The 27,456-nt window shown below is 46.9% G+C and overlaps 1 protein-coding gene across 2 annotated transcripts in view; it reads right to left on the bottom strand.

Moving 5' to 3' along the window:
* The window catches only part of LOC141099734 (band 4.1-like protein 4B), a 129,048-nt gene that overhangs the window by 12,737 nt on the left and 88,855 nt on the right, over positions 1-27,456 (bottom strand). For both annotated transcript variants that reach the window (XM_073587755.1, XM_073587754.1), the window contains one exon: positions 17,316-17,470. In XM_073587755.1, the coding sequence (XP_073443856.1) occupies positions 17,316-17,470 (155 nt within the window). The remainder of the gene's footprint in view (positions 1-17,315; positions 17,471-27,456) is intronic.

Raw genomic sequence — 27,456 nt, 5'->3', positions numbered from 1 at the left:
AAGCATGGGCAACAAACAAGGAGAATTGGAACTACTAACACAGGAAAAGAAATATGATGTCATTGGAATCACTGAAACTTGGTGGGACAATACACATGATTGGAATACAAGACTAGAAGGATACAACTTATTTGCAAGAAACAGACTTGATAAACGAGGAGGGGGTGTCGCATTGTATGTTAGAAACGCGTATATCTGCACAGAGATTGAAGCTTCAGAGACTGGGAGTTCTGTGGAAACTGTTTGGGTAAGAATACAAGGACAGAACAATGGAAAGGACACCATTGTAGGCATTTACTACAGGCCGCCTGTGCAAGCTGAAGCTATGGATGAACTCTTTATGCATCAAATGGCCAAGTTCTCCAAAAAATATGACATAGTTGTCATGGGAGATTTCAACTATCCAGACATTTGTTGGGAATCTCTCTCAGGCAAAACTAACAGGTCAAGGAAATTCTTATCCTCTCTTGCTGACAACTTTATCTTCCAAAAGGTAAGGGAGAAAACAAGGGGAACTGCTACCTTGGATCTAATCCTTATAAACAGGGAGGAAATGGTTGAGGAGGTAAAAGTGGCTGGGACCCTAGGAGGTAGCGACCATGCTATTTTAGAATTTTGGATAACTAGAGGCGGAAGACCTGTGAAGACTCAGACGTCAAGGTTAGATTTCAGAAAGGCAGATTTTAAGGGATTCAGAAAGAGAATTGGAGGGATCCAATGGCTGGATATCCTTAAAGATAAAAATGTCCAGGAAGGATGGGAAATCTTGAAAAATGAAATTCTCAAAGCACAGTTGTTAACAATTCCGAAAAGAGGGAAGAATAGGAAGCATTTAAGGAAACCAGGATGGATGAACACAGAACTTAAGCACATGCTAAAAAGGAAGAAAAAAATGTTTATAAAATGGAAAGAGGGAGGCATATCTAAAGAAGAATATAATGCTGTCTGCAGAACCTGCAGGGCACAAATCAGATTATCTAAAGCTGAAAATGAATTGAGGCTTGCAAGAGATGTCAAAAGCAATAATAAAGGATTTTGGGGATATGTCAAAAGTAAAAGAAAAGTCAAAGATGCTATAGGATTTTTACAGGATGAAAATGATGAATTGGTAAGACAGGATGTTGAGAAGGCTGAACTTTTAAATTCCTATTTTGCATCTGTTTTCTCTCAGAAAGGAAATGTAACATCAACTGTTATTCACTGTCCTATTAAGGGAATAGAAGAATCCAGGATATCTATAAACAGAAAGATAGTGAGGAAACACTTAGCTAGCCTAAATGAATTCAAGTCTCCAGGTCCAGATGAATTACACCCCAGAGTACTGAAGGAGATAGCAGAAGAAATTTTTGAACCCCTCTCTATAATCTTTGAAAATTCTTGGAGAACAGGAGAAGTGCCAGAAGACTGGAGAAGAGCAAATGTTGTTCCTATCTTCAAAAAGGGGAAGAAGGTGGACCCAGGTAACTATAGGCCGGTGAGTCTGACTTCTATACCAGGAAAGATCTTTGAACAAATTATTAAACAACATGTATGTCAATACCTGGATAAGAATGAAGTGATTAAACAGAGTCAGCATGGGTTTGTAACTAATAAGTCATGTCAGACTAACTTAATTTCCTTCTATGACGGTATCACTGATTGGGTGGATCAAGGAAATGCTGTAGATATAGTATATCTTGACTTCAGCAAAGCATTTGACAAAGTCTCTCATACAATCCTTATTGAAAAAATGATTAAGTATGGAATGGACAAGGCAACTGTTAGGTGGATTCATAACTGGCTTAGTGATCGGACCCAAAGAGTGGTCGTAAATGGCTGCACATCCAGTTGGAAGAATGTCTCAAGTGGGGTACCACAGGGCTCTGTCCTGGGCCCTGTATTGTTCAACATCTTTATCAACGATTTAGATGAAGGAATTGAGGGTAAACTGATTAAATTTGCTGATGACACAAAGCTAGGAGGGATAGCTAATACTAGAGAAGAGAGAGAGAGGATTCAAAAAGATTTAAATAAACTGGAGAAGTGGGCAGCAACTAACAGAATGGTTTTTAACAGGGAGAAATGCAAAGTACTACATCTGGGCAATAAAAATGGAAAAAGCATATATAGAATGGGAGGAATAGGGCTAAGTGACAGCACATGTGAAAAAGACTTGGGTATACTAATAGATCACAGACTGAATATGAGTCAACAGTGTGATGCAGCAGCAAAAAAGGCAAATGCAATTCTAGGATGTATTAACAGAAGCATACAGTCTAGATCACGTGAAGTCATTATTTCCCTCTACTCCTCTTTGGTCAGACCTCATCTGGAATATTGTGTCCAGTTTTGGGCACCACATTTTAAAAAAGACATCAACAAACTGGAGCAAGTTCAGAAAAGAGCGACCAGAATGGTGACCGGTCTGCAAACCCTGTCTTATGAGGAAAGGTTGCAGGATTTGGGAATGTTTAGTTTGCAAAAGAGAAGACTGAGAGGAGACTTAATAGCTGTCTACAAATATCTATAGGGCTGTCACATTGTAGAAGGATCAACTTTATTCTCATTTGCACAAGGAAAGACTAGAAGCAATGGGATGAAACTGAATGGGAGGAGACACAGATTAGATATTAGAAAAAACTTTTTGACAGTTAGAGTGATCAATGAGTGGAACAGGCTGCCACGAGAAGTGGTGAGTTCTCCTTCAATGGAAGTCTTCAAACAGAGGCTGGACAGACATCTGACTGGGATGATTTAGCGAATCCTGCTTTGAGCAGGGGGTTGGACCAGATGGCCCAGGAGGTCCCTTCCAACTCTACGATTCTATGATTCTATGATTCTATGATTCTATGAAATCCACTTTGTCGCACATTCTATCTCAGGGGCATGTGTCATGTGATGAAGCTAGATTTGCATTTGTGCTGTGGGTTTCACTTTAAGAGCTGATATTATGTGGCACAAGCTCTGTCCTTGGGATGTCATGTGACGTTCGTAGGCGTTGGCATAGTAACTGGGTCTGCCTGCGCATATCAATGAGCTCAACTGCCATTTCAATCGCCTCAGGGCACGTTTTGCCATTACCCATTGAAAAGCATTGGAGACAGTGCATTCCAGTGACGGGAAAAAAAAAATTCAAACGCAAATTGCGCAAAAACTACAAATCCGATCGACACGAAAAATACTTAGCACACCTCTCATGGACGCTGGCTTCGAAACGACACCTCAACGGCGTCTGTGCGTGTAGCGGTTCTGGCCGCATTAATTGCGGAAATCAACTTAATAATAATAATAAGAAGAAGAAGAAGAAGAATAAGTTAGCAGCGTTCGGATTACAATATAGTGGTTTTTTCAAACCACTATAATAAATAAAAAATGTATTCTGCTGTGCAGATACTATTACATACTATGGCCATTTCAAAATGAAAAGTTGGTAAAAGATCCTTTTTAATGGCATGAATAGTGCCTCGCAAACGTAGCATTAAATAATTTGCCTCTATGTATTTGCCTACAAACTACTTTATGTAACATTTTTAGTGTTGAGCGATACTGTTCGATACCCAAAAATATCGTATCGGATGGTATCGCCCGATACGAAAAAAATATCGGGTATCGCCGATTCCGATACCGGAAGTCCCATTCAAGTCAATGGGACTTCCGGTATCGGAATTTAAAAAAGCCCTTTATTTCCTTGTTGGCTAATTCTGCATAATTGAAAACAAATAAGAATCATGTAGAATGTATTGTGGGAGGTGGAGGAGACATTAAAGGCATAGTGGTTTATTCAAATCACATGGCATAGCATTAATTCCAATTTTTTTTTTCAAGACGTTCGGAGTTAAAAAGATATTGACTATGTTAACCTTTTTTATATTTTGTCAGATATGTACGGTATGTTTCACAACTTCCATGCTCTTCACCTTCTTTTCTTCTTCTCCCACACTTTCTCCTTCATGATCCGCAGCAGTAGCATTTTTTTCATCAACTTTTTCTTCACCTTATTCATCTTCTTCTTCTTCATCTTCTTCCCATTAATTTTTTTTTCCATTCTTCATATTCTTCTTATTCAGCTATTATTAATTTTAATATGCTATTTCTTCATCTTCTTCCTATTCTTCTTTGTCTTCATTTTCTTATGGTGACAGGCATTCCTGTAGTACTTATCTATAAAAGTTATAAGATTACACCTTACGTCCTGCCTGTCACTAAAGATTTACAACAGAATTTGTCCGCGTTCAGTTTGGCCTGCAGCAGCAGGCATTTTCCAGGGGCACCACGAGAAGGAACGGACTCACCCCCATTTACTGCTTAGTCTTCATCTGCTTATAATTTTGATTTCTTCTATGCTGATTTTTAGTCTTATGCTTAATGTTCTTCTGCTTTCTGTTCTTCTGCTTTTGCTTCTTCTTCTTGTTCTTCTGTCTTTTGTTCTGTATCTTGGTGGTTGTCTTCATGTGCTTTGTCCTCTTGGTCTTATTATTTAAGGTCATATTTCTGGTCTTCTTTGGTGTGGTCTTCAGGGTCATCGTCATCAGGGTCGTCGTCATGGAGATCAATAAGGATTACCAAAGACAATTTCAAAAAGCTTGATCTTGGAAATGTAGCAGAAGGTACAAGAAGGCTGAGAAACTGGCGAGAACCAGCAGACAGTGCTGGCACCCGGATGGGTAGCAGAAGGAACAAGAGCCAATGGCACTACCGAGGACCAACTGACGGTGCTGGACCACGGTTACTAAGCAGAAGGTACCTGTGCTAAAAAGCACTACCAAGGACCAGCTGACGGTGCTGGACCTCAGATACCGAGATGGAGGCACCTAGGCCAAAGGCTGTGGCGAGAACCAGCAGACAGTGCTGGCACCCGGATGGGTAGCAGAAGGAACAAGAGCCAATGGCACTACCGAGGACCAACTGACGGTGCTAGACCACGGTTACTAAGCAGAAGGTGACTGTGCTAAAAAGCACTACCAAGGACCAGCTGACGGTGCTGGACCTCAGATACCGAGATGGAGGCACCTAGGCCAAAGGCTCTGGCGAGAACCAGCAGACAGTGCTGGAACCCGGGTGGGTAGCAGAAGGTACCCATTCAAAGCAAAGTAGCCAGGCCGCAAGCCGGCCGCAGTTACCGAAACCCACACTCCTACAGGGGGTCCATGCCCCATTGGCACTACGGATCCAGCCTTCGGTGCCAGTTCCCGCAGCCCACATAGGAGTCACCTAAACTGCAGGCACCGTAGAGTCGGCTAACCCGGCCGCAAGACGACAGGACAACGGATTGGTGGCATAGTGACCTTGACACTACCCGGAAACAGCAGGCGTGCTGAAAACAGGTTGGGCAACAGGGAGTACCCGTGCCAAAGACACTGCCGAGAACCAGCTGACGGTGCTGGAACCCAGATGGGTAGCAAAAGCTACAAGAGCCAATGGCACTACCGAGGAACAGCTGACGGTGCTGGACCACGGTTACTAGGCAGGAGGTATCTGTGCTAGAAAGCATTACCAAGGACCAGCTGATGGTGCTGGACTTCGGATACCGAGATGGAGGCACCTAGGCCAAAGGCTCTGGCGAGAACCAGCAGACAGTGCTGGAACCCGGGTGGGTAGCAGAAGGTACCCATTCAAAGCAAAGTAGCCAGGCCGTAAGCCGGCCGCAGTTACCGAAACCCACACTCCTACAGGGGGTCCATGTCCCATTGGCACTACGGATCCAGCCTTCAGTGCCAGTTCCCGCAGCCCACATAGGAGTCACCTAAACTGCAGGCACCGTAGAGTCGGCTAACCCGGCCGCAAGACGACAGGACAACGGATTGGTGGCATAGTGACCTTGACACTACCCGGAAACAGCAGGCGTGCTGAAAACAGGCTGGGCAACAGGGAGTACCCGTGCCAAAGACACTGCCGAGAACCAGCTGACGGTGCTGGAACCCAGATGGGTAGCAAAAGCTACAAGAGCCAATGGCACTACCGAGGAACAGCTGACGGTGCTGGACCACGGTTACTAGGCAGGAGGTACCTGTGCTAGAAAGCACTACCAAGGACCAGCTGACGGTGCTGGACTTCGGATACCGAGATGGAGGCACCTAGGCCAAAGGCTCTGGCGAGAACCAGCAGACAGTGCTGGAACCCGGGTGGGTAGCAGAAGGTACCCATTCAAAGCAAAGTAGCCAGGCCGCAAGCCGGCCGCAGTTACCAAAACCCACAGTCCTACAGGGGGTCCATGTCCCATTGGCACTACGGATCCAGCCTTCAGTGCCAGTTCCCGCAGCCCACATAGGAGTCACCTAAACTGCAGGCACCGTAGAGTCGGCTAACCCGGCCGCAAGACGACAGGACAATGGATTGGTGGCATAGTGACCTTGACACTACCCGGAAACAGCTGGCGTGCTGGAACCAGGCTGGGCAACAGGGAGTACCCGTGCCAAAGACACTGCCGATCACCAACTGGCGTTGTTGGAGCCCAGGGACAATCAGGGTGCCGGCCGAGGCCTACTTGGTGGCAGTTTTAGATTGTTTGTAGGCTACAACAGACTGTCAACGTGCTCCTATTAGGCATCTGTCTCCACTCTGTTTCCAGGATTTCACGTGACCACCAACACCGCCAGTTTAGGCGTACAGCAGCCGTCTGTCCAATCCACACGTGTTCCTGTGTTACTGGGGTTCTGTAATGTCAGCAGATCCCCTGATGTGTGTCTGCCACTGTCTCCTGCTCTGTCCACATTCCCCCCGCTTGCAGTGGGAAGGTGGACAGCGCAGGAGACAGAGGCGGACACACATTGGGGGATCTGCTGACATTACAGAACCCCAGTAACACAGGAACACGTGTGGAATGCGCGGACGGCAATTGTGAGCAGGAACTGGCGGTGCTGGAGGTCAGGGGAAATACTAGAGACAGAGGCCAAATCAGAGAATGTTTAAATCTGAAATAGTTACAATTTGGAGGCAGCAGCCGTTTGCCCTCCACACAGCAGGGGATCAGCTGACGTTACTGACCCCCACTTTCACATGAACAAGTGTGTTTTTCTGTGTGGACAGCACTTCCGAGCAACAACTGACGATGTTGAAGCCCAGGGATAGTCATTTTGTAGGCTGAGGCCTACTTGGAGGCAGTTTAAGATAAGACGTTGTTTGAATTTGGAGGAAGCAGCAGTTTGCCCTCCACACAGCAGGGGATCAGCTGACGTTACTGACCCCCACTTTCACATGAACAAGTGTGTTTTTCTGTGTGGACAGCACTTCCGAGCAACAACTGACGATGTTGGAGCCCAGGGATAGTCATTTTGTAGGCTGAGGCCTACTTGGAGGCAGTTTAAGATAAGACGTTGTTTGAATTTGGAGGAAGCAGCAGTTTGCCCTCCACACAGCAGGGAATCAGCTGACGTTACTGACCCCCACTTTCACATGAACAAGTGTGTTTTTCTGTGTGGACAGCACTTCCGAGCACCAACTAGCATTGTTGGAGCCCAGGGACAATCAGGGTGCAGGCCGAGGCCTACTAGGAGCCAGGTGTGAAGCTGAGGTATTTTGAATTTGGAGGCAGCAGCAGTTTGCCCTCCACACAGCAGGGGATCAGCTGACGTTACCGAACCCCACTTTCACATGAACGAGTGTGTTTTTCTGTGTGGACAGCACTTCCGAGCACCAACTAGCGTTGTTGGAGCCCAGGGACAATCAGGGTGCAGGCCGAGGCCTATTAGGAGCCAGGTGTAAAGCTGAGGTATTTTGACTTTGGAGGGAGCAGGACACTTTGCCCTCCACACAGCAGGGGATCAGCTGACGTTACGGACCCCCACTTTACCATGAACGAGTGTTTTTTTCTGTGTGGACAGCACTTCCGAGCACCAACTGGCGTTGTTGGAGCCCAGGGACAATCAGGGTGCAGGCCGAGGCCTACTAGGAGCCAGGTGTAAAGCTGAGGTATTTTGAATTTGGAGGCAGCAGCAGTTTGCCCTCCACACAGCAGGGGATCAGCTGACGTTACCGAACCCCACTTTCACATGAACGAGTGTGTTTTTCTGTGTGGACAGCACTTCCGAGCACCAACTAGCGTTGTTGGAGCCCAGGGACAATCAGGGTGCAGGCCGAGGCCTACTAGGAGCCAGGTGTAAAGCTGAGGTATTTTGAATTTGGAGGCAGCAGCAGTTTGCCCTCCACACAGCAGGGGATCAGCTGACGTTACCGAACCCCACTTTCACATGAACGAGTGTGTTTTTCTGTGTGGACAGCACTTCCGAGCACCAACTAGCGTTGTTGGAGCCCAGGGACAATCAGGGTGCAGGCCGAGGCCTACTAGGAGCCAGGTGTAAAGCTGAGGTATTTTGACTTTGGAGGGAGCAGGACACTTTGCCCTCCACACAGCAGGGGATCAGCTGACGTTACGGACCCCCACTTTACCATGAACGAGTGTTTTTTTCTGTGTGGACAGCACTTCCGAGCACCAACTGGCGTTGTTGGAGCCCAGGGACAATCATGGTGCAGGCCGAGGCCTACTAGGAGCCAGATGTTAAGCTGAGGTATTTTGAATTTGGAGGCAGCAGCAGTTTGCCCTCCACACAGCAGGGGATCAGCTGACGTTACCGAACCCCACTTTCACATGAACGAGTGTGTTTTTCTGTGTGGACAGCACTTCCGAGCACCAACTAGCGTTGTTGGAGCCCAGGGACAATCAGGGTGCAGGCCGAGGCCTACTAGGAGCCAGGTGTAAAGCTGAGGTATTTTGAATTTGGAAGCAGCAGCAGTTTGCCCTCCACACAGCAGTGGATCAGCTGACGTTACCGAACCCCACTTTCACATGAACGAGTGTGTTTTTCTGTGTGGACAGCACTTCCAAGCACCAACTAGCGTTGTTGGAGCACAGGGACAATCAGGGTGCAGGCCGAGGCCTACTTGATGGCAGTTTTAGATTGTTTGTAGGTTACAACAGACTGTCAACGTGCTCCTATTAGGCATCTGTCTCCACTCTGTTTCCAGGATTTCACGTGACCACCAACACCGCCAGTTTATGCGTACAGCAGCCGTCTGCCCAATCCACACGTGTTCCTGTGTTACTGGGGTTCTGTAATGTCAGCAGATCCCCTGATGTGTGTCTGCCAATGTCTCCTGCTCTGTCCACATTCCCACCACTTGCAGTGGGAAGGTGGACAGCGCAGGAGACAGTGGCGGACACACATTGGGGGATCAGCTCACGTAACAGAACACCAGGAACACAGGAACAAGTGTGGAATGCGTGGATGGCAACTGTGAGCAGGAACTGGCGGTGATGGAGGTCAGGGGAAATACTAGAGACAGAGTGGAGACAGAGGCCAAATCAGAGAATGTTTAAATCTGAAGTAGTTACAATTTGGAGGCAGCAGCACTTTGCCCTCCACACAGCAGGGGATCAGCTGACGTTACGGACCCCCACTTTCACATGAACGAGTGTTTTTTTCTGTGTGGACAGCACTTTCGAGCACCAACTGGCCTTGTTGGAGCCCAGGGACAATCAGGGTGCAGGCCGAGGCCTACTAGGAGCCAGGTGTAAATCTGAGGTATTTTGACTTTGGAGGGAGCAGGACACTTTGCCCTCCACACAGCAGGGGATCAGCTGACGTTACTGACCCCCACTTTCACATGAACAAGAGTGTTTTTCTGTGTGGACAGCACTTCCAAGCACCAACTAGCGTTGTTGGAACCCAGGGACAATCAGGGTGCAGGCTGAGGCCTACTAGGAGCCAGGTGTAAAGCTGAGGTATTTTGACTTTGGAGGGAGCAGGACACTTTGCCCTCCACACAGCAGGGGATCAGCTGACGTTACTGACCCCCACTTTCACATGAACAAGTGTGTTTTTCTGTGTGGACAGCACTTCCGAGCACCAACTAGCGTTGTTGGAACCCAGGGACAATCAGGGTGCAGGCCGAGGCCTACTTGGTGGCAGTTTTAGATTGTTTGTAGGCTACAACAGACTGTCAAAGTGCTCCAATTAGGCATCTGTCTCCACTCTGTTTCCAGGATTTCACGTGACCACCAACACCGCCAGTTTATGCGTACAGCAGCCGTCTACCCAATCCACACGTGTTCCTGGGTTACTGAGGTTCTGTAATGTCAGCAGAGCCCCTGATGTGTGTCTGCCACTGTCTCCTGCTCTGTCCACATTCCCACCGCTTGCAGTGGGAAGGTGGACAGCGCAGGAGACAGTGGCGGACACACATTGGGGGATCTGCTGACATTACAGAACCCCAGTAACACAGGAACACATGTGGAATGCGCGGACGGCAACTGTGAGCAGGAACTGGCGGTGCTGGAGGTCAGGGGAAATACTAGAGACAGAGTGGAGACAGAGGCCAAATCAGAGAATGTTTAAATCTGAAGTAGTTACAATTTGGAGGCAGCAGCACTTTGCCCTCCACACAGCTGGGGATCAGCTGACATTACCAAACCCCACTTACACATGAGCGAGTGTTTTGTCTGTGCGGACAGCACTTCTGAGCACCAACTGGCGGTGTTGGAGCCCAGGGAAAATCAGGTAGTAGGCCGAGGCCTACTTGGTGGCAGTTTGCAATTGTTTCTAGACTACTACTAACTGTCAACATACTCCAATTAGGCCTCTGTCTTCACTCTGTTTTGAGTATTTCCTCTGGCTTCCAACCACGCCAGATGCTGCTCTGAAATGCCGTCTGCACAACCCACACTTGTTCCTGTGTTACTGGGGTTCTGTAACAGCAGCTTCTTCCTAGAGGTGAGCACGGCAATGTCTCCTGCTCTGTCCACATTTCCACTACAAGTAGTGGGAATGCAGACAAAGCAGGAGACATTGCCGTGCTCACCTCTGGAGATGAGCAGATATTACAGGACCCAGGTAACACAGGAACAAGTGTGGATTGTGCAGACGGCACTTAAGAGCAGAAACAGGCGGTGTTGTAGGCCGGAGGAAATACTCAAAACAGAGTGGAGACAGAGGGCAAATCAGAGAACATATTAAATCAGAGGTAGTCAGAAGTTGTAGGCAGCAGGAGAGTTTGCCGTACACACAGCAGGGGATCAGCTGACATTACCGAACCCCACTTACACATGAGCGAGTGTTTTGTCTGTGCGGACAGCACTTCTGAGCAACAACTGGCGGTGTCGGAGCCCAGGGAAAATCAGGTAGTAGGCCGAGGCCTACTTGAAGCCAGGTGTAAATCTGAGGTTGTTTGACTGTGGAGGGAGCAGGACACTTTGCCATACACACAGCAGGGGATCAGCTGACGTTACCGAACCCCACTTACACATGAGCGAGTGTTTTGTCTGTGCGGACAGCACTTCTGAGCAACAACTGGCGGTGTCGGAGCCCAGGGAAAATCAGGTAGTAGGCCGAGGCCTACTTGAAGCCAGGTGTAAATCTGAGGTTGTTTGACTGTGGAGGGAGCAGGATACTTTGCCATACACACAGCAGGGATCAGCTGACGTTACCGAACCCCACTTACACATGAGCGTGTGTTTTGTCTGTGCGGACAGCACTTCTGAGCAACAACTGGTGGTGTCGGAGCCCAGGGAAAATCAGGTAGTAGGCCGAGGCCTACTTGGTGGCAGTTTGCAATTGTTTCTAGACTACTACTAACTGTCAACGTACTCCAATTAGGCCTCTGTCTTCACTCTGTATCGAGTATTTCCTCTGGCTTCCAACCACGCCAGTTGCTGCTCTGAAATGCCGTCTGCACAACCCACACTTGTTCCTGTGTTACTGGGGTTCTGTAACAGCAGCTTCTCCCTAGAGGTGAGCACAGCAATGTCTCCTGCTCTGTCCACATTTCCACTACAAGTAGTGGGAATGTAGGCAAAGCAGGAGATATTGCCGTGCTCACCTCTGGAGATGAGCAGATATTACAGGACCCAGGTAACACAGGAACAAGTGTGGATTGTGCAGACGGCACTTGAGAGCAGAAACAGGCGGTGTTGTAGGCCGGAGGAAATACTCAAAACAGAGTGGAGACAGAGGGCAAATCAGAGAACATATTAAATCAGAGGTAGTCAGAAGTTGTAGGCAGCAGTAGAGTTTGCCGTACACACAGCAGGGGATCAGCTGACGTTACCGAACCCCACTTACACATGAGCGAGTGTTTTGTCTGTGCGGACAGCACTTCTGAGCAACAACTGGCATTGCTGTAGCCCAGGAAATAAAGTTCAGGTCATAGAAACATGAACACAACAGGAGACCTGGATCCTGTTGCCAGCCAATTATTTATTCTGGAAGAGGACTGGCAAATTCAGGTGAGATCCAGGCCTTGTTCATTTTCAGAAAAGTAAGCCGGTCAACATTATCGGCCGATAGTCGCGTGCGACGGTCTGTTACAACACCACCTGCAGCACTAAAGACACGTTCCGATAATACACTGGCAGCAGGGCAAGCCAGCACCTCCAATGCATACTGGCTAAGCTCTGGCCATGTATCCAGCTTAGAGACCCAATACTTGAACGGGGAAGAGCTGTCTGGGAGTACACTAACAGGGCAAGACAAGTAGTCTGTCACCATCTGACGGAAACGTTGCCTCCTGCTGACTGGAGCCGTCTGTGATGGTGTAGCCGTTTGTGGAGGTCCCACAAAACTTTTCCACATTTGGGCCATACTGGCCTTGCCTTGTCCTGCGGCACTGCCTCTGCTACCTCTTTGTGCAGAGCTTCCTCCACTGCCTCTACCCACATGGCTGCTTTGAAAAGCACTACCAGCAACACTTGCGGGGGGAATGGAGAACGTTATGGCCTGCACAAGTGTTTCTTGGTACTTCCGCATTTTTCGCTCCCGGTTCAACTGTGGTATGAGGCTTTGTAAGTTGTCCCGGTAGCGAGGATCTAGGAGGGTGTACACCCAATAATCAGCCATGTGGAGAATGTTGGCGATGCGGCGGTCATTTAACAAGCACTGCAGCATGAAATCAACCATGTGCTGCAGACTGCCAACTGGACCGGAAACGCTGTCCCCAGCTTGAGGCAGCATCTCTGCCTGCTCAGCATCACCCCACCCTCGCTGTACACACTGACTACTAGAGCCTTGTGTACCTCCCTCCTCTGGAGAGATGTATTCCTCCTCCTCCATTGACTCCTCGTCATCCTCCTCACTAAGTGTCCCCTGCCTGGGCCTTTGTGTGGAAGCACGTTGCGCAGACTTGCCAGAAGCAGATGGCATTTCTGACTCCTCATCCTCGACCTCTTCAAAAACCTCCTCACTTAGTGCTTGTAAGGTTTTTTGAAGCAGACAGATGAGGGGGACAATCATGCTGATTAGTGCATCATCTGCACTGGCCATCCGCGTGGAGTCATCGAAGGCACGCAAAACTTGGCAGATGTCCCTCATAGTGGCCCACTCAGTGGTGGTGAAGTGTGTCCGGCGCACAGTGCGACTTGTTTGCGCCTGATGCAGCTGGTACTCCATTACTGCTGCCTGCTGCTCACACAACCGCTCCAACATATGTAACGTTGAATTCCACCTGGTGGGGAGGTCACATATGATGCGATGTTCTGGCAGGCGGAATCGGCGTTGCAGAGATGCAATGCGCGATCTTGCCATGCTGCAACGCCGCAAGTGAGCACATTGTAGGCGAACCTTGTGCAGCAGTGCATCAAGATCCGGATAGTCCCTCAGAAAGCTCTGCACGACCAAATTGAGCACGTGTGCCAGACATGGTATGTGAGCGAGGTTGCCTAGGCTCAGAGCTGCCACTAGATTTCGGCCATTGTCACTCACTACCAAACCTGGCTGGAGATTCGCTGGCACAAACCACACATCGCTCTCCTGCTTGATGGCATTCCAGAGCTCCTGTGCTGTGTGGCTCCGATTCCCCAAATAAATTAATTTAAGGATGGCCTGTTGACGTTTGGCCACACCTGTGCTCATATCTGGCCTAACAGGCTCACGCAGTGCTGATTCCGAGGAACTAGAGTAGGAGGAGGACTCAATATGTACAGACTGCATTCCTGCAATCCTTGGAGTTGGCAGAATACGTACAGAGCCACTCTCCAGATCTGTACCCGGCTCCACAACATTGACCCAATGGGCAGTGAGGGAAAGGTATCGTCCCTGTCCATGGCTACTGGTCCTCGCATCGGTGGTCAGGTGGACCTTGCTACTGACGGCGTTTAGTAGCGCATTTTTAATTTTTCCCTCCACATGCTTTTGCAGGGCAGGGACGGCTTGCCTGCTGAAATAAAAGCGGCTGGGCACATTGTATTGTGGAACTGCCAATGACATCAAGTTCCGGAAGGTGTCAGTCTCCACCAGCCTGAATGACAGCATCTCAAGGGCCAGTAGTTTGGCAATGCCGGCATTCAGAGCCAGTGCTCGGGGATGGTTTGCCGAGTATGGCCGCTTTTTCTCCCATGCCTGTGCTACCGATTGCTGGTGAGTGGCCTGGGAGTGTGCTGATGACTGCGAACGTGGTTCAGTGGGTGGAATTTCACTGGGTCTCTGGACAACAGTGGCAGTGGTTCTTCCATGGCGTTCCAGTGAGGAAGCTGAACCAGCTGTGTGTGAGCTGGAGGAAGAGGCCCCAACACGAGCTGAAGAAGTGGTAGGTGCTGCTGAAGGTTGGCCTACATCTTCAGTGTGTCTGTGTAACTCCACCTCGTGCTTGGTACGCACATGTTTCCACATATTTGTGGTATTGAGGTTGCTCACATTTTTCCCTTGTTTCACTTTCTGATGACACAGCTTGCATTTGACAAAGCAAATGTCATCTGCAACTGTGTCAAAAAAAGACCACGCACTGCAAGTCCTGGGAGCGCCCGTTTTGTGTTTTGGAAGAGGATTGCTCCTCACGAGTGCCAAAGTGGAGGCTACAGGCAACCAAGTCTGCCCCCGCCCTCTCCCTCCTCTTTTGGCCGTTCGGGGAATCTCTTCCTCAGAGCTGCTCCCACCACCTTCCTGTGGCTGATGCCATGATGGGTCAAGGACCTCATCATCTCCACTCCCCTCTTCAAGCACCGGCTGGTCCTGGGTTGTCTCGCCAGCACCGTACGCACCAGAAATTGGCAACTGAGTCTCATCATCATCAGATGAGCACTGAGGTGTGCTGACAATAGGCACTGGCCCACCCGCCTCTTCAGATTCAGAGGGACAAAGCAGTTACGCATCACTGCATACTCCCTCTTCTTCACGCTCTAGAATGCTGCTTGGCTGGCCACCTCTTTCCAAGCCAACAGATTCTGAGAACAGAAGTAAAGATTGAGATGGCTCCTGTCCAGGGCTCTCAGACTGCCTGGGCAATTTGGCAGGTGGTGAAGAGACAGATGGTTGTTCTTCAGTGCTCTGGCCTTAGGAGGATGCGGAAGTCATTGAAGTGGATGCGTTAGCTGCCATCCATCCGACAACGGCTTCAATTTGTTCGTCACGCAGCAGTGGGGTACGGCGAGGTCCTACAAAGCTGCGCATGAAGGACTGTTGCCTGGTAAAAGTCGGGGATGCCGGGTCACTGGTGGCCGCAGCAGACACCGAATCCCCACGTCCTCTCCCTGCTGAATCCCCACGTCCTCTCCCTGCTGAATCCCCACGTCCTCTCCCTGCTGAATCCCCCCGTCCTCTCCCTGCTGAAACTCCACGGCCACGACCACGTGCCTTACTCCCTGCCTTCTTCATCTTGGTAGACTGATAAAGATAGGCAGAAAAGTAAAAAAGGGGTGGCTTAGTGTTCTTATTCCTGAACACCTGCTAACCAGTATAAGAAACACTAATTTGGCTAAGAGTGTGTGTACTACACTTTAATATGATCTAATGTGGCCTACACAACTGTAAAGTGGAGTGTTTGGTGAACTTTATTTCCTTTTTTTTTGGGGGGGGAGAAAAGGATGTGACCAAAGTTTGAAAGCTATAGTATCACAAACTTTTTGGAGCGATTACAATGCAGGAAGCTAACCTACAATGCAATTGATGAGGCTCCAAAAAATATGGTGATACTAGTCTGGCTGGCCCTGAAGGGCACAAGCCAGCAAAAAGGCTCCTCTATCTAATCCTATATAGTGTTTGCAACCAACCAATGACAATGGATGCGGATGGAAGCACACTAATATAGGAGCAAAAAATCTGGCTAAATTAGCTGCAAAAAAAGGACTATGTATGAGGCAGTGACGCACGCTGAGCGGACTATAGCTAGCGGTGGCTGTAGAACACACTGCAACGTGAGCTGCACTCACACACAGAGAGACCTATCAGACAGCCAAAAACAGTGCAGAGAAATGGGCTATAGCACTGAAAGGCTGCTGAAAGGCTCTGCTGTCCACTCCTTTAGTGTTTGCAACCAACGTATATGGATACGTATGGAAGCACACTATAGAGGAGAAAAAAAAAGCAGCAATAAAAGAAAAATGTGTATGAGGCAGAGACACACGCTGGGCGGCCTACAAGCAGACGTGCCTGCAGGACACACTACACAGCGTGGGTCTGCACTCACACAGCCCTTGCAAACAGCTATTAAAACAGCGCTGCTGGGATACAAAAATGCTACAGTGGTGGATTATGTAGCCTGGGTAGAGCAATAGATATGTTTGATGATCGCTATTTCTAACTATCCCTCACAGTCTTCAACAGCAGCCTGTCCCTAACTGAATTCACAGCAGAGTGACCAGAAATGGCGGCTGCAGCGGTTTTTATAGTGCATCATGACATCATTTCAGCAGCCAATCACAGCCATGCCAGTAGTTAACATGCCTACATGCCTAACAGGATGTGCCCACACTTCTGAGGATCCCCATTGGCTGAATCAAATCGAGCGGGCTCCTAGCATTATGGGAACTTCCGATTCCGGTATTCGATATGAAAAAAGTATCGGAACTAAGTATCGGAATTCCGATACAGCGAATATCGGCCGATACCCGATACTTGCGGTATCGGAATGCTCAACACTAAACATTTTACATATATGCATTGTGCTTACTTAATTTTGTATAGTTAAGTTTAAGTCAGGAAATTATGTAAAGCTCTTTAATTCATTACAAATATATTTATATGACTTTAATGGAAAATGCTGTTGCTTCTAATGCACATCATTCTCTTTAAAATTACATAAACTGCTACATATTATTATTACAGCTGCTATATGAACAAGTAGTAAGCTTCCGCTTTTTCCAAATGACATTGTTTAATAATTATGCTGCAGCCTAGTTTTATTTGCAGTGTGACAATTAGATAAATAAGCTTTTATTTGTCATTAAAGAATTACGTAACCAAAAACTATATTTACTGTTGATTTAATTCTGATCCAGTTACATTTGCATGGTAATAATGCTTTGTAAGATAAAGTAGTTATCTAACTTTGTTGTGTGGCCATAAAGAAGTCACAGCACGACATTTCTATGCATAAAAGCATCATAAAATATTGGTAGACACCTTTAGTAAATGTACCTGTCCGCTTTTGATGTGCGTAAAGATTGTGTTGTCTGCATTGTTTGTACTTGGTTCATCAGTTGCCTTGGAGTCACCATGTGAATTGCTGGTGAATGTCTCTTTGGGGAAGGTTCTGCAGAGTATTGTTGCAATGGAGTATCTAATAAATCCACCTACAAAATAAAACAGCCACATAAAATACAGTTGCCTTGGTAATACATCTGATTCTCAAAAGCTTTTGTCCGTCTCCTTACCACTATGTTATACAATATTCTTGTGGGTGTTGGTGGGAAGTTGGCAAAAGAAAAAAAAAAACCTGCTAAAAATTACAAGATTCCAAATCTCTATGTATAGTGAAATAATCTTGTGTGTGCGTGTGTGTGTGTGTGTATATTTTACTGTAGGCAAAATGCTTGTAAAAGCGGCTCTCTAAAACAAAGTAAAAAAACACTAGTAGCCTAATTTGCTTATTAGGTGAACAATGCTGCTGAAAGTCTGAAACATCAAAAATACAGTCTAATTAGGCCTCTTTCACACATCAGGTTTTCGCCGTCAGGCGCGATCCAGCGCTTTTGACAGAAACCGGATCCGGCGAAATGCAATGCCGGATCCGGTTTCCCCCCCATTGACTTGCATTTGCGCCGGATCGCGCCGGATGGCCATGCGTTTCATCCGGTTTTCGCCGGATCCGGCAATGTGTCGCGATCCGGCGTCTGGAAAAAACGGCTACTGTAACGTTTTTTGTCTCCGGTGAAAAAGCCGGACACGCCGGATCCGGCGCGACCGGCTTTTTCACACAATGAAAGCCTATGAGCGCCGCAATGCGCCTGATCCGGCGAAAGCCGGATCCGGTGGCCGGATCCGTTTTTTTTGGTCTGAGCATGCTCAGTAGCTCTGTCCACAAGACATATATAAAAGCAAGACAGTGGGACCCACAGCCACACCCAACATGCCACCCAAGAAAGCAACCAAGCGCAGCAGGAGAAGGCAGGAGACCACTGCAGCACCATCAGCACCACCACCACCCCAAATGGAGCAGCAAATGGAACATGCTGAGGAGGGGAGGCCAGCAGCAGATGAGAGACGGTAATTATCAAATCCCCCATTCCTCCAAACTAGGGCTATTGAATATCAAGATATTCATTGGCCCTTTGTTTCTCTTTATTCAACAGCCGCCCAATAGATGCAGCAGCAGCAGCAGCAATGGCAGCAGCTGGAACACCACCCACAGGCATGGAGTGTGGCCACCAGGAAGACAGCACATCATCTTCTGGGAGCCCTCCCTCGCATCGTCAGCGTTTGACGGTAAGTTTTTATTTCCAAAATCCATCATCTCTGTAATATATGTCTATTCATTGCCTTTTATTTCAAAACAGGATTCACAAGATGAAGAGGAGCTCCCAGAAGAAGAAGGAAGGGGTGGACAGACACTTGGAGTGGGCTCACAATTGGTAAGTTTTTTGCATCAAACACAACATCACACTACACACAACACATAGAAAGCAATGTTCTGCAGACCACACACAGCAAACAAATGCCTACATCCAAAGACATAACATTTTTTGTTTTCTTCTCTAGTCTTCCCAATCTGGTGCTCGGCCAAGAGGTCCTCGCAGTGCCTCCCAGGGTCGTCGGCGACAGCAACGCGGCGGTCACCAGCGTGTAAGTATAAATATTTTTGCTTTGTTTTTGTGCACTTTTTATTTCATTTCTTTTGTGGAGGCTAATTATGTTATTTTTGTCTTTTTCTTTAACAGCCTTCACAGCGTGCTGCCGACTCTGACGGTGAGGATGGAGGACTCGATGTGGACCACCTCATCGATCTCGTCAGAGAAAGGGAGCCGCTCTGGAATATGGCTGACCGCCGCCACGCTGACCTTATCGTTACCCGACGACTCTGGGAGGAAATCTGTTCGCTCCTTGTGGGCCGCTGGGAGGACCTCGATGTTCGGGCCCAGATTAAAGAGCGTAAGTATATACAGTACCGGTTGCTTGATGTAAACCAGTGTTTCCCGAACTCCAATCCTCGTGGTCCCCACGGATCATGTGTTCAGAATTTCTATTTACTATGGAAATCCTGAAAACATGACCCCTGGGGACCATGAGGACTGGAGTTTGTGAATCACTGATGTTGTATACTAACCACTCTTTTCTCGTTTCAGGGAACAGAATTGTGAATCGGTGGCGGTCTGTGAGGGATCGTTTCAAGAAGGAGTTCAATAAAGAGATGCGGGCCCCGAGTGAATCTGGAGGACGCAGGAGCAAGTACAAGTACGCACAAGCCCTGTCGTTCCTCCGGGAAACAATGGTCACTAGAAGGTAAATATTACACACCACATGTGAAAAAAAATGTTAGATGTAACTTTTTTTTTTCAGCCAGGGCCATACCATGTCAGTATTTTAATTGTTTTTTTTTCTCTTTATTCCACAGCACGGTGAGCAGCACTCGGGAGCCTGCACGATTGGACCCTTCTGAGGCGATCCCTGAGGAGACCGGCACCGAGGGACACTTCGACCGCCCCGGTACATCTGCACCTTCCCAGCCTTCCCACACATTCGACCCATCTGTCCCATCCACCAGCACAGGAGCATCGTGGCCGCCTACATTACATGAAGCTGCTGGTGAGGAGATCGCTTTCCCTTTACCCCACCCTTCTGCCCCTGCCACCTCTAGTACACCTGCGGGTACTGGGCGGCAGCGGCAGAGGGGTCAGGAAAAGAGTTATGCGCCAGAGTTCTTGCATCTGAATGCATCTTTCCAGAACTGTCTAAAAGTCCTGTCAGAGCAAATCTCCGCAGGCTTTCAGCAGATCAACTCCAGCATTCTGGAGGTGAAGACACTTCTGCAAACCATGCATTCAGAAGCAAGATCTTCGCCAAACCACACCTTTTTCAGGTCTGTTGTGGAGCGCATGGCAACACTATCTCCTACCCAGCAGATGCATGTAATGCATTCGTGCCACGGTGCTCTACAGCAGGTTACATCCCAACCTCCACCTCCCACCACTGTAGTTCCTCCACCTGCACCCCCTCCAGCCACTTTCCATCCTCCCCCTCCTATTACATCTGCACCCCCTCCAGCCACTTTCCATCCTCCCCTCCTATTACATCTGCACCCCCTCCAGCCACTTTCCATCCTCCCCCTCCTATTACATCTGCACCCCCTCCAGCCACTTTCCATCCTCCCCCTCCTATTACATACCAGCAACCTCACCAGTACCAGCAACCTTCCCAGTACCAGCAACCTCCCCAGTACCAGACATCTCCCCACTTCCAGCAACCTGCCCCGTACCAAACTCCTTCCCCGTACCAAACTCCTTCCCCGTACCAAACTCCTTCCCCATACAACTTTCCATCAACATCATCTGCTCCTACAGTCCCTGCCCAACCCTCCACTCCACCGCCCACCACCTCTTCTGCCTCCCACATGTCCACCCATTCTGTAGCTTTTTCCACACCATCACCTCTAACTATACCTTCCCCACCACGATCCCAGTCCTCTCTCCACACTCCCATTGTCGAAGTGTCCCGCAGCCCCTCCAGCAGTATTTCCACCCCACACTACACCGAGTTATAATGTTTTTTTTGTAATAAAAATGCCCATTTGGTTGGTTTCAAACCTTTATTAAAAAAGTTTTTTTAACTTTAAAAACAGTTTACACAAAAAACAATATTTTAAATAAAAGTTAAATTATTGTTTACACTGGTTGTCTGTCATTTCTTTCTGCGGCGAAATATGTTTAAAAAAAAGGTTAAATACAGGGTATTTAAAAGGTAAAAAGGTATTCAAAACCAGGTATATAACTGTGGGTAAATTTTAGCTTTTTGCCACAGTTGTGTTCCTGGTTGTGTTTGAAGCAAAGTATTTCACCTGAAAAGTTGTGTTTATTGTTGGTGATTTCCTAACAATGAACACAACTTTTGTTAAAAGGCGAAATACTTTGCATAAAACACAACCAAGGAACACACCTGTGGCCTAAAGCTAAAAATAGTAAGACCATGACAAGATAGCCAACTTTGGTTGGCAAAGGTATATACTGTTGGTCCAGAAGGTACACAAGTTTGGTTAGGGCACAAATCTTTCACACTCTGTCATCCTGCCAGTGTACTCTGCCTTGAGGTGACATAAAGTATAGTGCAAAATTGTCCCTCATTACTGAAACCGTCACAGAACTTCTAGTGGTAATATTTCCAATGACAACATCCATCTTCGCCAGTAACTTGCTCTTCTCTCCAACCTGCACTTTCTCCTCTACAACCTGTCAAAGAAGGGCTGTAGGAACATGCTATATATAGTTTTCCAGTAGCCAATCCCGTTCGGAAGGCCACAAGGGTCAATTTTAAAAACCAGATCCGGCGTAATCCGTCGAAAAACGGATAGAAAAACGGATGAACCGGATGAGACGGATCCGGTTTTGTCTGTCAAGAACAAGACTGATCCGGCAGAAAACCGGATCCGGCACATCAGGTTTTACAAAACATTTGCCGGATCCGGCATTCCGGCACGACGCCGGATCGCGCCTGACGCCGAAAACCTGATGTGTGAAAGTAGCCTAAGGGCTCATTCAGACATCAGTGATTTTTCTTGTATGCAAAAAATGGTCTGAGTTTCATCAGTGCTTTTGATCAGAGTTTCTTGATGTAGTTATATGTATGAACTGTATATTTATATATAAAAGTTGTTTAGTATATACTGTAGATATGTGTATATATATATACAGTATATATATATATACAGTATATATATATATATATATTAGCTGAAGAGCCCGGTGCTGCCCGGGCAGAGTAACTAACTGTGGTTAGTTATAGCAAATTATAATTATCCTCCATCCCATAGTCCCGTGCCCATATACCCATCATACATATCCTCCATCCCATAGTCGAGTGACCATATACCCATCACACATCCTCCATCCCATAGTCCCATGCCCATATACCCATCATACATATCCACGATCCCATAGTCGAGTGCCCATATACCCATCACACATCCTTCATCTCGTAGTCCCATGCCCAAATACCCATCATACATATCCTCCATCCCATAGTCCCGTGCCCATATACCCATCATACATATCCTCCATCCCATAGTCCCGTGCCCATATACTCATCATACATATCCGCCATCCCATAGTCCCGTGCCCATATACCCGTCATGCATATCATCCATCACATAGTCGAATGTCCATATACCCATCATACATCCTTCATCTCATAGTCCCATGCCCATATACCCATCATACATATCCTCGATCCCATAGTCCCGTGCCTATATACCCATCATACATATCCTCCATCCCATAGTCCCGTGCCCATATACCCATCATACATATCCGCCATCCCATAGTCCCGTGCCCATATACCCGTCATGCATATCCTCCATCCCATAGTCGAATATCCATATACCCATCATACATCCTACATCTCATAGTCCCATGCCCATATACCCATCATACATATCCTCCATCCCATAGTCCCGTGCCTATATACCCATCATACATATCCTCCATCCCATAGTCCCGTGCCCATATACCCATCATACATATCTGCCATCCCATAGACCCGTGCCCATATACCCGTCATACATATCCTCCATCCCATAGTCCCGTGCCCATATACCCATCATACATATCCGCCATCCCATAGTCCCGTGCCCATATACCCATCATACATATGCTCCATCCCATAGTCCTGTGCCCATATACCCATCACACATCCGCCATCCCATAGTCCCGTGCCCATATAGCCATCATGCATATCCTCCATCCCATAGTCCAGTGCCCATATACCCATCACACATCCTCCATCCCATAGTCAACCATTATGACATGATAATGAGCGGCGGCAGGGCTTGCAACCTATGATGACATCAGCGTTGCCATGCCAACCATTGTGACATCATAATGAGGGGCGGGGCTTGATACGCACACACTGTTTCCCCATTATGCAAATAGGGGCATTATGACATCATAATGAGGGGCGGGGCTTGACGCGCACACACTTTTTCCCCAGTATGTAGATAGGGGCAAAATTGTTTGGTGAATTGGGTTACGCGGGGGTTAAAATTTCGCCTCACAACATAGCTTAGGACGCTCTCGGGGTCCAGACGTGTGACTGCGCCAAATTTTGTGGCTGTAGCTGCGACGGTGCGGATGCCTATCCCGGACATACACACATACATAAACACAAACATAGATACATACATACACACTTTGAGCTTTATATATTATATATACTGTATGTATATATATATATATATATACATACAGTACAGATCAAAAGTTTGGACACACCTTCTCATTCAAAGAGTTTTCTTTATTTTCATGACTATGAAAATTGTAGATTGACCTAACTGTCCAGGGACCCATCCGATTCATGAGATTACCTTGGCGATGGTGGATGGGCTCACATTTTTTGGACAGATTTTGTGCTAAACATCTCATGTGTTTTTTCCTAAATTTCAAAAGCCATTATTCTATTCACGCTTCATGTATTTCACATTGACATGCCTTAATTCAATTGAGCACAACCATTTCCATATATATATATACACAGTTGTGGCCAAAAGTATTGACACCCCTGCAATTCTGTCAGATAATACTCAGTTTCTTCCTGAAAATGATTGCAAACACAACAAATTCTTTGGTAGTATTATCTTCATTTAATTTGTCTTAAATGAAAAAACACAAAAGAGAATGAAGCAAAAAGCAAAACATTGATCATTTCACACAAAACTCCAAAAATGGGCCCTACATTATGCTGCAAAATTTGTTGGTAGTCTTCTGACTTCAAAATGCCATGCACACGGTCAAGCAGTCCAGTGCCAGAGGCAGCAAAGCAACCCCAAAGCATCAGGGAACCTCCGCCATGTTTGACTGTAGGGACCGTGTTTTTTTCTTTGAATGCCTCTTTTTTTCTCCTGTAAACTCTATGTTGATGCCTTTACCCAAAAAGCTCTACTTTTGTCTCATCTGACCAGAGAACATTCTTCCAAAACGTTTTAGGCTTTTTCAGGTATGTTTTGGCAAACTCCAGCCTGGCTTTTTTATGTCTCGGGGTAAGAAGTGGGGTCTTCCTGGGTCTCCTACCATACAGTCCCTTTTCATTCAGATGCCGACGGATAGTACGGGTTGACACTGTTGTACCCTCGGACTGCAGGGCAGCTTGAACTTGTTTGGATGTTAGTCGAGGTTCTTTATCCAACATCCGCACAATCTTGCGTTGAAATCTCTTGTCAATTTTTCTTTTCCGTCCACATCTAGGGAGGTTTGCCACAGTGCCATGGGCTTTAAACTTCTTGATGACACTGTGCACGGTAGACATAGGAACATTCAGGTCTTTGGAGATGGACTTGTAGCCTTGAGATTACTCATGCTTCCTCACAATTTGGTTTCTCAAGTTCTCAGACAGTTCTTTGGTCTTCTTTCTTTTCTCCATGCTCAATGTGGTACACACAAGGACACAGGACAGAGGTTGAGTCAACTTTAATCCATGTCAACCGGCTGCAAGTGTGATTTAGTTATTGCCAACACCTGTTAAGTGCCACAGGTAAGTTACAGGTGCTGTTAATTACACAAATTAGAGAAGCATCACATGATTTTTCGAACACTGCCAATACTTTTGTTCACCCTCTTTTTTATGTTTGGTGTGGAATTATATCCAATTTGGCTTTAGGACAATTCTTTTTGTGTTTTTTCATTTAAGACAAATTAAATGAAGATAATAATACCAAAGAATTTGTGTTTGCAATCATTTTCAGGAAGAAACTGAGTATTATCTTACAGAATTGCAGGGGTGTCAATGCTTTTGGCCACAACTGTACATATTACAGACCAAATGTTTAGACACACCTACTAATTCAAAGAGTTTTCTTTATTTTCATGGCTATGAAAATTGTAGATTCACTCTGAAGGCATCAAAACTATGAATTAACACATGTGGAGTTATATAATTAACAAAAAAGTGAAACAACTGAAAATATGTCTTTTATTCTAGGTTCTTCAAAGTAGCCACCTTTTGCTTTGATTACTGCTTTGCACACTCTTGGCATTCTGTTGATGAGCTTCAAGAGGTAGTCTCTGGAAATGGTCTTTCAACAGTCTTGAAGGAGTTCCCAGAGATGCTTAGCACTTGTTGGCCCTTTTGCCTTCACTCTGCGGTCCAGCTCACCCCAAACCATCTTGATTGGGTTCAGGTCTGGTGACTGTGGAGGCCAGGTCATCTGGCGTAGCACCCCATCACTCTACTTCTTGGTCAAATAGCCCTTACACAGCGTGGAGGTGTGTTTGGGGTCATTGTCGTGTTGAAAAATAAATGATGGTCCAACTAAACGCAAACCAGATTGAATAGCATGCCGCTGCAAGATGCTGTGGTAGCCATGCTGGTTCATTATGCCTTCAATCTAATATATAAAGCTCAAAGTGTGTATGTATGTATGTGTGTATGTATGTGTGTATGTGTGTATGTCCGGGATAGGCATCTGCACTGTCGCAGCTACAGCCACAAAATTTGGCACAGTCGCACGTCTGGACCCCGAGAGCATCCTAAGCTATGTTGTGAGGCAAAATTTTAACCCTGCGCATTCCAATTCACCAAACAATTTTGCCCCTATCTACATACTGGGGAAAAAGTGTGTGCGTGTCAAGCCCCGCCCCTCATTATGATGTCACAATGGTTGCCATGGCGACGCTGATGTCATCATAGTTTGCAAGCTCCGCCGCTCATTATGATGTCATAATGGTTGACTATGGAATGGAGGATGTGTGATGGGTATATGGGCACTGGACTATGGGATGGACGATATGTATGATGGGTATATGGGCACGGGACTAAGGGATGGAGGATGTGTGATGGGTATATGGGCACTGGACTATGGGATGGAAGATATGTATGATGGGTATATGGGCACGGGACTATGGGATGGACGATATGTATGACGGGTATATGGGCACGGGACTATGGGATGGAGGATGTGTGATGGGTATATGGGCACTGGACTATGGGATAGAGGATATGTATGACGGGTATATGGGCCGGGACTATGGGATGGTGGATATGTATGATGGGTATATGGGCTCTCGACTATGGGATGGCAAATATGTATGATGGGTATATGGGCATGGGACTATGGGATGGAGGATGTGTGATGGGTATATGGGCATGGGACTATGGGATGGAGGATGTGTGATGGGTATATGGGCACTTGACTATGGGATGGAGGATATGTATGATGGGTATATGGGCATGGGCCTATGGGATGGAGGATGTGTGATGGGTATATGGGCACAGGACTATGGGATGGAGGATAATTATAATTTGTTATAACAAACCACAGTTAGTTACTATGCCCAGGCAGCGCCAGGCTCTTCAGCTAGTTTTTAATAAATCCCCAACAGTGTCACCAGCAAAGCACCCCCACACCATCACACCTCCTCCTCCATGCTTCACGTTGGGAACCAGGCATGTAGAGTCCATCCGTTCACCTTTTCTGCGTCGCACAAAGACACGGTGGTTGGAACCAAAGATCTCAAATTTGGACTCATCAGACCAAAGCACAGATTTCCACTGGTCTAATGTCCATTCCTTGTGTTCTTTAGCCCAAACAAGTCTCTTCTGCTTGTTGCCTGTCCTTAGCAGTGGTTTCCTAGCAGCTATTTTACCATGAAGGCCTGCTGCACAAAGTCTCCTCTTAACAGTTGTTGTAGAGATGTGTCTGCTGTTAGAATTCTGTGTGGCATTGACCTGGTCTTTAATACGAGCTGCTGTTAACCTGCGATTTCTGAGGCTGGTGACTCGGATGAACTTATCCTCCGCAGCAGAGGTGACTCTTGGTCTTCCTTTCCTGGGGCGGTCCTCATGTGAGCCAAGTGCAGTGGCAAAAACCATCAAGTGCTACAAAGAAACTTGAATCTACAATTTTGAATCTACAATTTTCATAGCCATGAAAATAAAGAAAACTCTTTGAATGAGGTGTGTCCAAACTTTTGGTCTGTAATATATATATATATATATATGGAAATGGTTGTGCTCAATTGAATTAAGGCATGTCAATGTGAAATACATGAAGCGTGAATAGCATAATGGCTTTTGAAATTTAGGAAAAAACACATGAGATGCTTAGTACAAAATCTGTCCAAAAAATGTGAGCCCATCCACC

The sequence above is a fragment of the Dendrobates tinctorius genome, unplaced genomic scaffold (assembly GCF_039654945.1).
Source record: "Dendrobates tinctorius isolate UK_male_01 unplaced genomic scaffold, ASM3965494v1 ptg000102l, whole genome shotgun sequence".
NCBI classification, from domain to species: domain Eukaryota; kingdom Metazoa; phylum Chordata; class Amphibia; order Anura; family Dendrobatidae; genus Dendrobates; species Dendrobates tinctorius.
This window is presented reverse-complemented; position numbering and strand designations above follow the sequence as displayed.